At 40.2% G+C, this 14,780-nt stretch overlaps 1 protein-coding gene across 4 annotated transcripts in view; it reads right to left on the bottom strand.

Annotated features, from left to right (window-relative positions):
* The window catches only part of PREX2 (phosphatidylinositol-3,4,5-trisphosphate dependent Rac exchange factor 2), a 307,132-nt gene that overhangs the window by 132,182 nt on the left and 160,170 nt on the right, over nucleotides 1-14,780 (bottom strand). For all 4 annotated transcript variants that reach the window (XM_050940505.1, XM_050940507.1, XM_050940506.1 and 1 more), the window contains exons 15-19: nucleotides 14,597-14,669; nucleotides 9,020-9,162; nucleotides 8,805-8,897; nucleotides 4,948-5,096; nucleotides 1,211-1,296 (exon numbers count right to left, since the gene is read on the bottom strand). In XM_050940505.1, the coding sequence (XP_050796462.1) occupies nucleotides 1,211-1,296; nucleotides 4,948-5,096; nucleotides 8,805-8,897; nucleotides 9,020-9,162; nucleotides 14,597-14,669 (544 nt within the window). The remainder of the gene's footprint in view (nucleotides 1-1,210; nucleotides 1,297-4,947; nucleotides 5,097-8,804; nucleotides 8,898-9,019; nucleotides 9,163-14,596; nucleotides 14,670-14,780) is intronic.

Here is a 14,780-nt window from a genome sequence, read left to right as displayed (position 1 = left end):
TAATCTGGTTCCAACAAATATCTGGATTTAGAGACAAAGCTTAAACAAATCCCATTAAATAATATCCTTCAAGACTGCAAAAATCTTATTCAGACTCCAGAAAAACCATGGTCACAGTTCCTTCAGGAAAGCATTTAAGCACATGCTTAAGTGCATCCATGTTCAGCAATTCACTTAAGCATGTGCTTATGTGCCATCAAGATCAGTGGGACTAAAATATTTGCTTAAATGCTTTGATGAACAAAGATGGACAGCTGAACTGAGACCCAGGTGTGGAAGTAATTAACAGACTGGTGTGTATTAGACCCTATGCTCTTGAAGACCTGGTTTCTGGCACCACAGCTCAGGTCAAAATTGACTGGTTCTTTCAACTGGTTGCTTTGCCAAATGTAATCATACTGCTTGGTTTAAGGCTTCTCGGTTACAGACTTCTCGGTTAAATTGCCACAGCATAGGCTAAAAATATGGTTTTAATGAGCTCTGCATTTCACAATACACAACAGATTGTTTACTGTAGTCAGTGAGAGGGGCTCCTCTTCAGTGTCAGAACAGCAATCCAGAGTACATTGGGTTAAAGAGTTGGCAAATGTTTGGCAATCATGTCACAGAAAGGACATAAAACACTATATAGAGCAAACATCTGTAGTTAGTAAAATGGTCTAAGTCACTGGAGCCCAGAGCTGTATGAAAGGATTTGTCCAGACTGCACATATGTTCTCAAAAGGGTTTTCAGATGAGTCAGACCATAAATGTGTAATTTAATAACTAAGTAGCCTTCAGAACGTTGCTTCCAAATGCCATTTACTGGATCAATTACTTTTGCATTTAATAATTATTCCTGAATCCGTAAAGGATATTTGACCTTAAAACCTATGTAAGTGTTACTGAAAGAACTACGGTAATTTAAATATTTTTAAAAACCAACAAAAGACAGTCTAAATTTTAGCCAAATTAGCATATTCATAAGACAGTATTTTGAATCACTACCTATTTACCATTTGTTATGCTTGCAATAAAATAACATTCTGTAGATTTTTTGAGGGTAAAACAATTAAAAATCTTATTAGGAAGTTTGAGTTAATGGTGTTTGTCTCAACAGGAAAGAATATGTAAACTGAAATTACAATTGTAAGTGTGATCGACCTCGACCAGGCCTAATAAGATGTTAGGCAGATGATTACCATGATCCTATTCTGCTCCTGTTTCTTACCTCTTCCAACAGCATGGACAACCGATGGACCAAAGCCCCGAATTTGGAATCCAAGCCCATCTACAGAGTCAGGGATCTTCACTGTCCTAATACCAACAGAGACTCAAGATCAAATATCAGATGTTGACATTTTGTTCTTTAAAGTAAAGATTGGTCACAGTGGGAAAAGTAACAGGTACTAAAAATCTGCTTAAACTCCTCCTTGCTATTTCTCATAATTTTTAAAAATAAAAAGAGCTAAAGGAAAAGGAGAGATGGTTTGGCCAAAGCTATTTATTCATTTATATTCTGTCTTATAGTGCTCATCACCTACTACTTGAGCATTTCACGTTTAGAATGATTTTACCATCACCATACCCATGAAAGCAGGAGAATATTATTCCATTTTACAAAGAGAACTCAGTAAAATAGAGATAAAGGCCTACATTTTCAAAAGTGTATCTTGATTTGGGGTTCATCTATTTTTGACCCCATATGAAACACTTTGAAGGGACCTGGTTTTCAGACATTGCTGTTTCACATTCTTGCTGTATTTACCTCATGATTCTATCAAAAAAAGGAAAATGTGTCAGTAAGGACTACGGGTTAAACTTTTTCATTTGACGTTCTTATAGACAATATTTGAAAAATTCAGAAAAATTGAAAACTTTTCCCCCAAAATTCCAGTTTTAAGAAAAGGCCAAATTTGAATGAAAATTTCATTCTGAATTTAATTCATTATGAACAACAGAAAAACCTACAGAGAAATACAAATAGGAGCAAAAAAAAGACAGAGGACTGATCATGATGCTCTTATTCAGTAAGAACATCAAAACTTGGCCCAGAGATAATAGCATGATGAGACTGTAAGACTAAATAGCTGAACTGTTATAAGAAAGGTAATTCCATTTAATGGAAAATTTCAATATTTCAAATTGGTTTTATTCCAATTTGGAACCAAAACCAATAATTTCAAAATTCTGGGCAGAGCTACAGACTCTGGAAACCCTGGACTCCCCAGCTCACAGATAGCCCACCTGGTGGACTGCCCCAGAGCCACAGACCTTGGTAGCCCTGAGATCCTCAACTCCTGAATAGTTTGACTGCTGGGCTCCTAAGGAGCTGTGAACTCTAGATACTTTGGGAGCCCAGGCTGCTGAGGAGCTGAGAACCTGGAATCCAGAGCTCCCAAGTTCTCAGCTCCCCATCAGTCCATTAGACAGGCTACCAAGGAGCTAGGAAACCTGGCAGGGTTCTGTTGGAACTTTGTCAGAATAGAACTGTTTCCAGAGAACATTTCAATTTTGATGAATCAGCAAATTCCAGTGAAAAAATATACTCTCCCTTAGGCTTCAGAGACCAAGCTCCAGCCCAACTAGTGAGAGCTCCACAAGACCAAATCTGTCGACCGGGGCTGGGAGGTTTGCTGCTGTGGGCTGTGTAGATGTACCCTTGGGCACTTATGGGAATAAACAATAATAATAATTTTGAGAATTGGAAAGAGATAAATGTAATTTTAAAATACGTTCACACAATATGGTAAAAAAAAATCTTCCTTCAAATATAGCGTGGAGTATAAATCAGTTTCATTACTTCGCTTCTTGTTTATAGCAGGGGAAGCTGAAAATATGGTTGGCACTTGGAGACAATTATAGGCAGATCCTGAATCCAAAACCTTTTGCATCCCAGGTGTCTTTCTAAAAACTGATGTATTTTACAAATAGATTTTTAAAGACTGTTGGGTATTAACTAAAGCTGGGGAAAACTCAATGGTCTCACTTTGTAAAATTTCCACATAAAATGCATTATATAAGCATCTCTCCCTACTTCATACACACACTCTGGGGGAAACTATGTAAGACCCGAGTCTTGTAGAACTCATTAGTTTAAGTTGGCTTTGTGTTTTGGACAAAAGCTGAGACATATTCATTTTCACTTAGGATTTCTATCAAGATTTGAACTGAGGTCTACACAGGGGAAGGCCAAAGCACTGACCCAGTGCACCAACTAGCCTGCAAATGTTAAGTTTTTCTAATTTTACCAATATAGGACTCAATCCAGAAGTTTCTGTTCACAAGTAGTTCCACTGATTTCAACTTGAGTTTTTCCTGAATAAGGAATTCAGGATCAAGCCTCTCCCTAGCAGTACTATTTTAGCAATGATTGGTAAATTTTGCAATTAACCATAACTCATTCTTAAGAACATTCATAACACACGCTAAGACAAACAGTAATCAATCTAATAGTCTCCCCTCACTGGTCACTGGATAAAGTTCTCTTAGATATAGATATATCCAACCTTGAATGCAGGAAACTGCTTTCAGACATGAAGCCTTAAATATTGGACAGAAAGCCTGATGAAAACTTAATGAAAAAGCTGTTTATTATATTTGCTGTATATAGTATATTGCACTTTAAATTTGGTTCTTAATAGAGAGGCCTTTACCTTGCAGACTGTGCCAGAAAAGGGAAGCAATAAATACATTTTTTAAAATAAGAAACAAAAGGAAAGAAACCAAAGGTTAGCACAAACCCATAAATACATATGTACATTATTACAAAGATGTAGAGGTACATTGTGCCTTCAGACACAGCCCCAAACAAAAGGCAATGTGTAAAATGCATTATCCCAAGAGTACATCCAGAGAGTCACTTCTCTAGGGCACAATTCTTCCCTTGCTTTCCCCCTTACTTTGTGTGGGTTTTTATTAGCTGGGACATCCCAGTGCCAAGATGCCCCTCCCTGCTCACCTGCTCTGGGGTGTGGATGGGAGGACAATTCTCTTTTCTTCCAGTGCAGATGCATGCTACAGTTAGCCTGTGCATGTGTGTAAGGGGCGGGGGGGAGGGGCAGGGTGATTATGGTTCCCCCTATTCTGTGCAGCCATGTAGTCCAAGTCACAATCTAGTCCTTAGTGTAACTTTGGGCCTGATTCACTGCTCTCTTAGGCTAGCGTAAAGTAGGAGTAACGCCATTAAATTTACTGCACCTATGTGATGTAAGTAAGGGTTAAATCAGACCTTACATTCCTCTGTTTCTATTGAACACGTGTATTTAAGGCTTAGGCACAGAGGAAAAGAACTGAAGAAGTTGCATAGTAAACAGGCACTCCTTACTTCTTTTGCATAAAGGGGATACCAGGCACGTAAGAATTGTCAAAAACATTATATTGCAAGGAGTCTAATTGTTAATAAAGATCTTGAGGGGGTTACTTTTTAATCCTATGTACTTTATTTGTAGAACCAGAACAGAAATGCAAAACACCCATTAGATCATTGAGTCTAACCCAGGTGAGGTCAGGACATAGTCCCCAGACAGAGGAAGTTTATTAAAAACTGAATGTCAGCTAAGTGGGTCAAAATTGCCTATATATTCTTCATTTATACTTGTGGTTTCTATGTGTATTTAAAATGACAGACTTCAACATCAAAAGTGACTGATGTTTTCCCTTTGATGTTGTTGGCAGATAAATGTAATACAGATAAATTGAAAGCAGATTGATTAGATGTGGGGCCTGGCATGTTGCTATTGTATCAATCATTTTATTATTCAAGAACATTACTTTTGCTTGCTCAGATAAGTGTATATGGGCCACTTAAGTAATTTAAATAACCTCTCAGCAATAGTACACCTTATCCCAATAATGCAATAACATTAACTCAATGCGGTCTTTCCTGTTTACTACCTAGACATTTGCCTTCTAGAATTCACTTCAGTTATCATTTTTTAAATGCCCAAAACAGGAAGCGCAACTTACTCCCTTGGTTTTGTGCTCACAAGTACCCTGAGGGGCCTTCTGCTGTTTAAGCATGCTTTCAGGAAGCAATCCACTTCATTGAAGGGTCTCAAAAAAACTAGGTCACCATTGATGGCAAATATCTTCTTCCCAACTTCCAGGCCTGCCATCTAAGTGAGGGGGAGAAAAAAACAACACTTGAGCATTTTGGTTTGCTTTGTTCTTGTTAGGTTTGGTTTTTATAACCAACATTGTATTGATTTTGTCTGCCTATAGACAAGTCCATTAGGAGTCAGTGATTCTTTTTAGTCTCCTCCACACAGCATGCACAAAACAGCCCTTAACTATACCTGGCAAAATGTGGATTGTAACCTCCGAGTTTCAAAAGCACTTAGCATAAAGGGCCCTAATCTTGACTGGGCCCTTTGGACACTGCTACAGTACAAATCAATAGTCTTAATTATTAATATAATGTAGATAATGTGACTGCCCTTATTGGGCCAACTTCTATTATTGCCACATTAACTAACTTCCCTACCTGTTGCTCTCTAAAGAAACTGAAACTTACTTTCAAATACAGAGGCTTGCTGAATATTTTAAGAAATATGTGAATATTTCATAAGTTACAAAAACAAACCATAAACTCAAAAGTTTTGAGTTTCACACCTTTGAGTGAGGTATACAACATGTCAGGTCAAAGAGAGCCTTTAAATTATTGGAGTATTTGTGGCACCTTAGAGACTAACAAATTTATTTCAGCATAAACTTTCGTGGGCTACAGCTCACTTCTTCGGATGCATAGAATGGAACACACAGACAAGAGATATTTATACATACAGAGAACATGAAAAGGTGGAAGTATGCATGTTCTCTGTATGTATAAATATCTCCTGTCTGTGTGTTCCATTCTATGCATCTGAAGAAGTGAGCTGTAGCCCCGGAAAGCTTATGCTGAAATAAATGTGTTAGTTTCTAAGGTGCAGGGGCAGATCTAGGCATTTTGCCGCCCCAAGCACGGCAGGCAGGGCTTGGCGTGCTGGGGCCTGAAGCCGTCCCTGCTAAAGTGCCACAAGTACTCCTGTTCTTTTTGCGGATACAGACTAACACGGCTGCTATTCTGAAACTTTTAAATTATTGGCCAACTAGAGAAGAAACTACCTCCAGCTAGAATGCTGCAGGATGCAGGGCCGCCCAGAGGGGGGTGGGGGGCAAGTGGGACAATTTGCCCCAGGCCCTGGGCCCTGCAGGGGCCCCCATGAGAATATAGTATTCTATAGCATTGCAACTTTTTTTTATGGAAGGGGCCCCCAAAATTGCTTTGCCCCAGGCCCCCTGAATCCTCTAGGCAGCCCTGGCAGGATGTACAGAGCTGCTCAAGACATCCTCCAAGTCTTATTGCCACTTGAGAACAGGGCAGTACTAGACAGTTGACAAAACAAAATGGAATTACAGAAAGATAACAGGGCTGGACTCAGGCTGGATATAACTCTATGGTTGCACTATACCACTTATTTGTTGTGTCTCCTTTAGGGCTGTCAATTAATCCCAGTTAACTCATGCGATTAATTCAAAAAAATTAACTGCAGTTAAAAAAATTAATCATGATTAATCACACTGTTAAACAACAAAATACCAATTGAAATTTATTAAATATTTTTGGATGTTTTTCTACATTTTCAAATATATTGATTTCTATTACAACACAGAATACAAAGTGTACAGTGCTCACTTTATGTTACTATTTTTTATTATAAATATTTGCACTGTAAAAATGATAAACAAAAGAAATAGCATTTTTCACTTCACCTCATAAAAGTATTGTAGTGCAATCTCTTTATCGTGAAAGTGTAACTTCCAAACATTGATTTTTTTTGTTACATAACTGCACTCAAAAACAAAACAATGTAAAACTCTAGATCCTACAAGTCCACTCAGTTCTACTTCTTGTTCAGCCAATTGCTAAGAAAAACAAGTTTGTTTACATTTACAGGAGATACTGCTGTCTGCTTCTTATTTACAATGTCACCTGAAAGTGAGAACAGGCATTCACATGGCACTTCTGTAGCCAGTGTTGCAAAGTATTAACGTGCCAGATATGCTAAATATTCATATGCCCCTTCATGCTTTGGCCGCCATTCCAGAAGACATGCTTCCATGCAGATGATGCTCATTAAAAAAAAAAGGTGTTAATTAAATTTGTGACTGAACTCCTTGGGCGAGACCTGTATGTCTCCTGTTCTATTTTACCCACATTCTGCCATGTATTTCATGTTATAGCAGTTTCACATGATGATGCAGCACATGTTCATTTTAAGAGCACTTTCACAGCAGATTTGATAAAATGCATAGAAGCTACCAATGTGAGATTTCTAAGGACAGATATAGCACTTGACCCAAGGTTTAAGAATCTAAAGTGCCATTCAAAATCTGAAAGGAACTAGGTGTTGAGAATGCTTTCAGATGTCTAAAAAAAGCAACACTCTGATGAGGAAAAAACAGAACCCGAATGATCAAAAAAGAAAATCAACCTTCTGCTGGTGGCATCTGACTCAGATCATGAAAATGAATATGCATCAGTCCACTCTGCTTTGGATAGTTATTGAGCAGACCTCAACGTCAGCATGGATACATGTCTTCTGGAATGGTGATTGAAGCATGAAGGGATATATGAATTTTAGTGCTTCTGAGATGTAACTATCTCAGCTACAACAATGCCATGCAAAAGCCTGTTTTCACTTTCAGGTGACATTGTAAACAAGACATGGGCTGCATTATCTCCTGCAAATTGTAACCAAATTTGTTTGTCTGAGCAATTGACTGAAGTAGAACTGAGGGGACTTGGGTTCTAAAGTTTTACATTGTTTTATTTTTGAATGCAGGGTTTTTTTGTACATAAGTCTACATTTGTAAGTTCAACTTTCATTATAAAGAGATTGCACTACATTACTTATATTAGGTTGTAATAAAAAATAAATACAAAATGAGCACTGTACACTTTGTATTCTGTGTTCTAATTGAAATCAATATATTTGAAAATGTAGAAAAACATCCAAACATATTTAAATAAAGGTTTTTTTTATTGTTTAACAGTGCGATTAATTGTGCAATTAAAAAAATGTATCACACAATTAATAACAATTAGTTTTTTTAATCGCTTGACAGACCTAGTCTCCTTTTATCCTAATCCCTATCCCACAGTGAGATATAAAGGCCTTTAAAAACAGCTCTAAAAATCTCCTTTGTAAAATAAAATCTCAGATAGCACATTTTACTGTCACACTTCTCTGTACAAGTATAGTAAGTCCAGTGCATGTCAATGTGAACTTTTATATACACCACAGAGGTCTATCTGAAGCAATGCTAATGTAAACACAAGCCCTCTAACTTACTCATTCAGCATCTCAAACTCTATATTTTACATTATTACAAATAAAAACCATAAAAGCCTTGACACACAACACATTTATGGGAAATAAATCAAATCTATGTCTGCAGAGTAACACACATTTTATTTTCATTCATTACATTTTCTTCTAACAGTGCTTCTGCCACTCATGAATAATGATGCCATTGTACTCTATGTAGCACATGAAAATAAATATATTTATAATTTATGTATTGTATCTCTAAGTGCATATATTGGAAATCATAAGTAAGAATAAAATGATAGTAATAGCAACAGTCATAGCTCAGTTATAAACAAAAATGATAAAAACAATTAAAAACAATACTTTTTTCCTTGAAAAAACAGACAAATTAAAACACTACATTATCTTAAATTTTCAAAACTGTATATCAAAATACAGCTGTCAGTGTACATTTGTAAACATTACCATAAAACAGAGCCAAATGTCAGACTATATATTAGTATATGTTACCTCAGCATTTGACCCTTTCTCCACAAATTTAATAATTGGTAATTTGTTTTTGTCTTCTAAACCAAAACCATAGCTGCCTTCATTAGATTTAATCTGAAAAATAAAAATAAAATTACACAATTTGCCTTTCCATTAAAGAATAATGCACGATGTTTATTTAACATTATTGAATCCTATTTATTGCTTGCCAATTATCATTCAATTTGTTTACTTACCAATAGTGACTTGGCTATGACATTTTCCACTACTTTTAAATCATGTTTCATAAGCCTGTGCTTCATATTTGATCCTTCCATTTCTTCATCCGCAAAAAAGCGAAAAAGAAGTGGCTCATCTTTAAATTCACTTTTTTCTAAGACTTTATGATACAAAATACAAAGATTAATCCTTTTATTATGAATTCCCAAATACGTTTTAAAAACAATTAAATATTGGTGAAGTGCTTACACAGATTAAATGCAACAAAAGCTATTTTTGAGTTAATTCTACACTAGAGGAGTTTGAATTTTCATAATAAATTACACTTTCTAATTGTATATTTTCAAATGAATAAAAAAATCTTAAATAATGGCTGAAGGGCAGTTGAGGCCTCCCCTCTTCCGCTTCTCCCAGCTTCTCTAAAATGCTGCTGGGGAAATCATCTTTTCCATTGTTTCTATCAGAAGACCCATGCCTTGAATCTTTTTATTGGCTTCTAGTCTCTGATAGCATCAAATTTAACCCCCTTGTCATCAACTTCAAAACCCTACATATATCTCTGCTCTTATTCCTCTTCTTACTCTATATAATCCTCCTGATATTCTTGTCTTCCTCTTCCCTTGGGCACTCTCTCTTACTCTCTGCTTCAAACTTGGTCACGCTGCTCCAGTACTCACCTCTTTCTCATTCAGCAAATGCCTCTTTTCTTTAATTACTCTTTAGAATTTCACTTCTTATAGCAATCCCTCCTACTTTCTTCTCACTTTTGTTCCCACATTCTCTCTTTACTGAACTCTTGTGCCGTGTCTGGTCTTTTTGCATTAGTGTTCTCTTATAGAAACTGTGAATGCATCTGGGCAGGAATCATGTCTTTGTCAGGATCCTGGGCAAGGGAGGCACAACTAATGGCAGAAGCTTGGGATTCCAAAAGTGAAGCCAGGGGTCAGAGCCAGTAATAGGGTCAAGAGTCAAGCTGAGGGGCTTATATAGGGACAAGGGGTCAATCAGGGATCACTAAGACCATTGTCAGCCAGATTCCTTGAGGCAGAATGTTCCATGGCATTGAACCTCAGTGGATTGAGGGTCACAAGAAGTGTCCTAGTTACAGCTGCTGCTGGGTGGCAGTGTAGGGGTGTTGGCTGCTTAATAATCCTCCAGGCCTGAGTTCAAGCCCTGTTGATCCTGATATTACTATAGCATCTCCTGTTGGGGGCACCCTGGTGGAATATATAATCAGCCCTTGATATAAAGCAAACAATCCCACAATGCATCTTGTTCCTTACTTACTGATTCAAGGTTGCTGGGGAGGGGCTTCTCCTTCATAGCTGAATGGATTAGGAACAGGCGGTCCTGGGGAATAATAACATCCAGGAAATTATGGGGCCTGAGGATGTGTGGTGACTCAGTGTGGGGAGTAGTTGTGGTCAGGGAGGTATTCCCCTTTTCAGGACAGGGCATCGGCTGCCTTGTTCTGGGCTCCTGGGTGATAGATGATAGTAAAATTAAAGCATGTGAAGAACAAGGCCCATCAAAGCTGTCTTTGGTTGAGCTCCTTACCCTTTTGAGATACTCCAAGTTTTTATGATATGTATATATCTTCGAGGTGGTGGTACCATTCCCCAAAGGTGGCTTTGATTGATAGAGCCGCCTTATCTAAAATCTCATAATTTTGTTCTGCCGGTGTGAGTTTATGAGAGTAATAGGCACAAAGGAGCAGGTGTTCTTGGGAGCCAGATCCTTGGGAAAGTATTGCACCAATTGCAACATTAGATGTGTCGGTTTCAACAATAAAGATCTGCATTGGACTGGGATGAATCAGGATTGGAGCACTGGTGAAGGCCATCTTGAACTGGTTGAATGCTCATTGACCAGGTGAAGGGGGTATGTTTGCAAAGAAGCTTTTTCTATGGACTATCTGTAGATCCCTCCGTGGATATAAAATTTGTGTATGCATCTGATGATACACAAACATGGTCTATAGATAGCCACAGATATAAAGCGGATATCTGCAGATTTGCAGGGCTCTAGCTATCTGATCTTAAAACCAGGAATGAAGTGTCCACAAAAATTAGTGAACTCCAGGAAGCATTGAAGCTCCATAATGTTCCAAAGGGCTGCCCAGGTCCAAACAGCATCCACCTTTCTGGAGTCAACTCAGAAGCCCTTACTGGACAAGATGTATCCCAATAACTCCATGGAGTGCTAGCTGAAGGTGGACTTCTCAAGAGCTGCACATACGCCATGTCAGTGGAGCCGATCCAGAACTGACCAGGCGTGTTGAGTGTGCTGCTCAGGGCTCTCTGAGAAGATAAATATATGGTCAAGATAGACTATTACTTCTGGATCTAGAATATCATGAAATATCTCATTTGCAAAGTGCTGGAATGCTGTTGAAAGATTGAGTGGCATTACCAAATATTTGTAGTGGCTGTACTGGATTCAGAAGGCAATTTTCCACTCATCCCCTGCATAGAGCCACACCAGGTTATAGGCTCCACGCAGATCAAGTTTGGTAAACTCCTGAGCTGCTGTTACAGAGTCCAACAATTCCAACATGAGTAGGAGACGGTACCAGTTTACGATAGTTACCTGGTTAAGGGACCAGTAATCCACACTCAAAAGCAGAGTCCCATCTTTCTTTTCAACAAAAAGAACTCAGGCCCCAGCAGAGAAGGTGAAGGGATGGATAAATTCTCCTGGAGATAGGATCGAAAAGCGGTCAGATCTGGCTTTCTGACATGACATAGATGAAGCCAAAAGGTATCTTGGCTCCAGGTTCCAGCTCCATCAAACAATCATAGTCAAGCTGGAGTGGGAGAGCAGCCACATTCTTTTTCTCAAAAACATCCACATAGTCATGGTACTTTCCAGATAGGAGTTGGCTCTAATGGGGGTCCCTGCTGGGCCACAGCCTAAGCCCATGGACTCCTCAGCAGCATCCTGAACTCAGGATAGAGGTGCATCAAGACTCATCTGATGGTGCATGCAGGCAAAGTTGCTGACAGAATTCAGTGCGGAAACTGACTTTCTGCTCACACCGAAGGATGTGCAGGTCATGAGTGGCCATCCATGAGATGCTGAGAATTATGAGGAAGTGTAGTGAGTGTAACACTCCAAACCAGAGGATCTCTCTATGGTCCTGGATAATGACTTCCAGGGGTACTGTTTCCAGTATTACTGGGCCTTAGGACAGGAGTGAGCCATCTATAGTTTCTAAAAGGTGAGGAGCCATTTTTGTTGCACTGGGATACCTAAGGCTTGTGCCATATCAGTGGCTATAAAACTATCCACAACCCCAGAGTCCACAAGCACCTACTAGGGGGTATTTTTAAGGGTTGTCCCTGGGACATGCAAGCACACCTGGAGTTGCAAGTGCTGGGCTCATCATGCCTTGGACATGCTTCAGTAAGAAGTGGAGGCAGCTTGGAGATGGATATCCCTTGGTCCAACCAGCTGGCAAGTGTGTCCAGATTCTCCACAGTAGAAACACAAGCCATAGCATCAGTGGTAATCCCTCTCCTCAGGATCATATGATGGACTGCATCAATTTGCATAGGTTCTGGGACTGGGCCACAGATGGGTACTGGAATACATCCTCTCTTTATTTCAATCATGCAGCCTCTTGTCAATGCATATAGCAAGACTGATGAAGGCATCTAGATGAGTCAGGGTTTCCATGAGAACTAGTTCATCCTTGATCCCTTCTACCAATTCCGATGCAGATTACATGAGCTAGGCAGCTTCATTCCATTCTGTATTGGAGATGAGTTGCCTAAAGTGGGTAGTTTAGGAGGCAACCGGTCCTTGCCCTTGCCATAGTTTTCATGGGGCTGCTTCCATCAAGTGAGCATGGTGGGGGTTGTAAAAAATAGAGAAGTGTTTGGCTCTGTTGTTCCATTAGGAGTGAAGCCCACTCCAGCACCTCTCCCATCAGGAGACTAATTATGAGTCCTACTTTAGCCTAGTCAATGGAGGAGAACTGTAGGTTGAGCAGGAACAGCAGGCGCCATTGGTTGAGGAAAGCCCTACATTTTTACGGCCTCCATTGTAATGCTCTGGGATGGGGACTGTTGGACCACAGTCTGGGCACCCTGTGGCACAGTGTTCTAGTCCCACAACCCAGCGGCTGCTCTCACAATAGCTAGTTCTTGGTGGTGTACTGTGTCAGCTGGGCCTACAACAGTGTTTTCATTGAGTAACTGGGGGGTCTGCACTCACGAGGTCTGGTTCTCAGATGAGAGTTGCACTACTTGTGTCTGCAACATGAGACGTTCCTCCTGCAGGCAGGGGCAGCTCCAGGCACCAGCGCAGCAAGCTCGTGCCTGGGGCGGCAAGCTGCAGGGTGCGGTCTGTCGGTCGCTGTGAGGGCGGCAGTCAGGCAGCCTTCGGCAGCATGCCTGCGAGAGATCTGTCAGTCCCGCGGCTTCAGCTGCAATTTGGCAGCGGGTATGCTGAAGGCGCGGGACCGGCAGATCACCTGCACAAATGCCGCCGAATCCGCGTGACCAGCAGACCTCCCACAGACATGCCATCTAAGGCCGCCTGACTGCTGTGCTTGGGGCGGCAAAAAACATAAAGCTGCCCCTCCCTGCACGTTGACAACCTATCCAGGTGGTGTAGTGCCCATTGGGACAATCTAAGTAGGGGACAACCCACTGCCTCCATGTCCCACAGGGACAGCTTTCTACATGGGTTAGTGGTAGTCCAGGATCCTGGGCAAAACGGAGTCAGGATTAGTAACAGGAGATTGGGATTCTGGAACTGAAGCCAGGGGTCAGAGCCAATATCAGGGTCCAAGAGTCATACTGAGTGTCAAGCTGGAGTCAGAGTCAGGAGTTAAGCTGAGGGACAGAGACAGAGCCAGGAATCAGGCTGAGAGTCAATACCAGGAATCAGAATATGTGTTGGGGTTTTAGGAGTCAATCAGTAGTCAGAATCCAAATAAGAGCTGAGATTACTACCTGGAGTTCAGAAACAGAGCAGCAGGGCAGTCATGGCAACTAGCTAGGGGTCCATATTGTTATCTGGACACTTCCTGGTATTCCCCATGGGTTTATAGAGAGACAAGGAGCCAATTTGGGATCACTAAGACCACCATCAGTCCAATTCCCCAAGGTGGAACTTCCCGTGGCATTGAACCTCTGGATTGTGGGTCACAGGAAGTGGCCAGGTTACAGTTGTTGCCAGGTGGTTGTGTGGGGATGTTGGTTGCCTGCTATCAAGTCCTGCTGATCCTTATAGTCTTACTCTATATTTGAACAGCAAGAGTATTTTTTACCACTGTCTAAGTGGTTATTAATAAATAACCCACCATAAATCCTTTAAAAAGATTGAAAAAAGACTGAAAGCCCCACTCCACACTTGTATGTATTCTTCCCTACACTATTATCTAAAATAATACAAGAAAAACCTAGTTAAACATCTTTTTTTAAAAATTTCCAGACAGCTCCCTCTTTTTAGGTACACATTGAAATGATATACTGATTTTACCTTTGCCCTTTTCTAATCTCTTGGGGTGGTCCCTGTACCATCTGCCTGTTATGCAGAAGGAATTCAACAAACTGTGACCGTCAGCTTGCATAGAATTTACTTACCATGGTGCATAAACCCATTGTCACAAAGTCCTACACCAAAGATCATCGCTTCTTCCCTGGTCCGACAATCCCCCTGTTAAACCATAATAAACTCTATGTAATAGAAGAGCATAAGAATGTAAGAATGGCCATACTGGCTCAGACCAATGATCCATCTAGCCCAGTATCCTGTTGTCTGACAGTC

This window comes from Gopherus flavomarginatus, chromosome 2 (genome assembly GCF_025201925.1).
Source record: "Gopherus flavomarginatus isolate rGopFla2 chromosome 2, rGopFla2.mat.asm, whole genome shotgun sequence".
Lineage (NCBI taxonomy): Eukaryota > Metazoa > Chordata > Testudines > Testudinidae > Gopherus > Gopherus flavomarginatus.
Note: the sequence above shows the minus strand (reverse complement) of the source record. Positions and strands in the feature narration are given on the sequence as shown.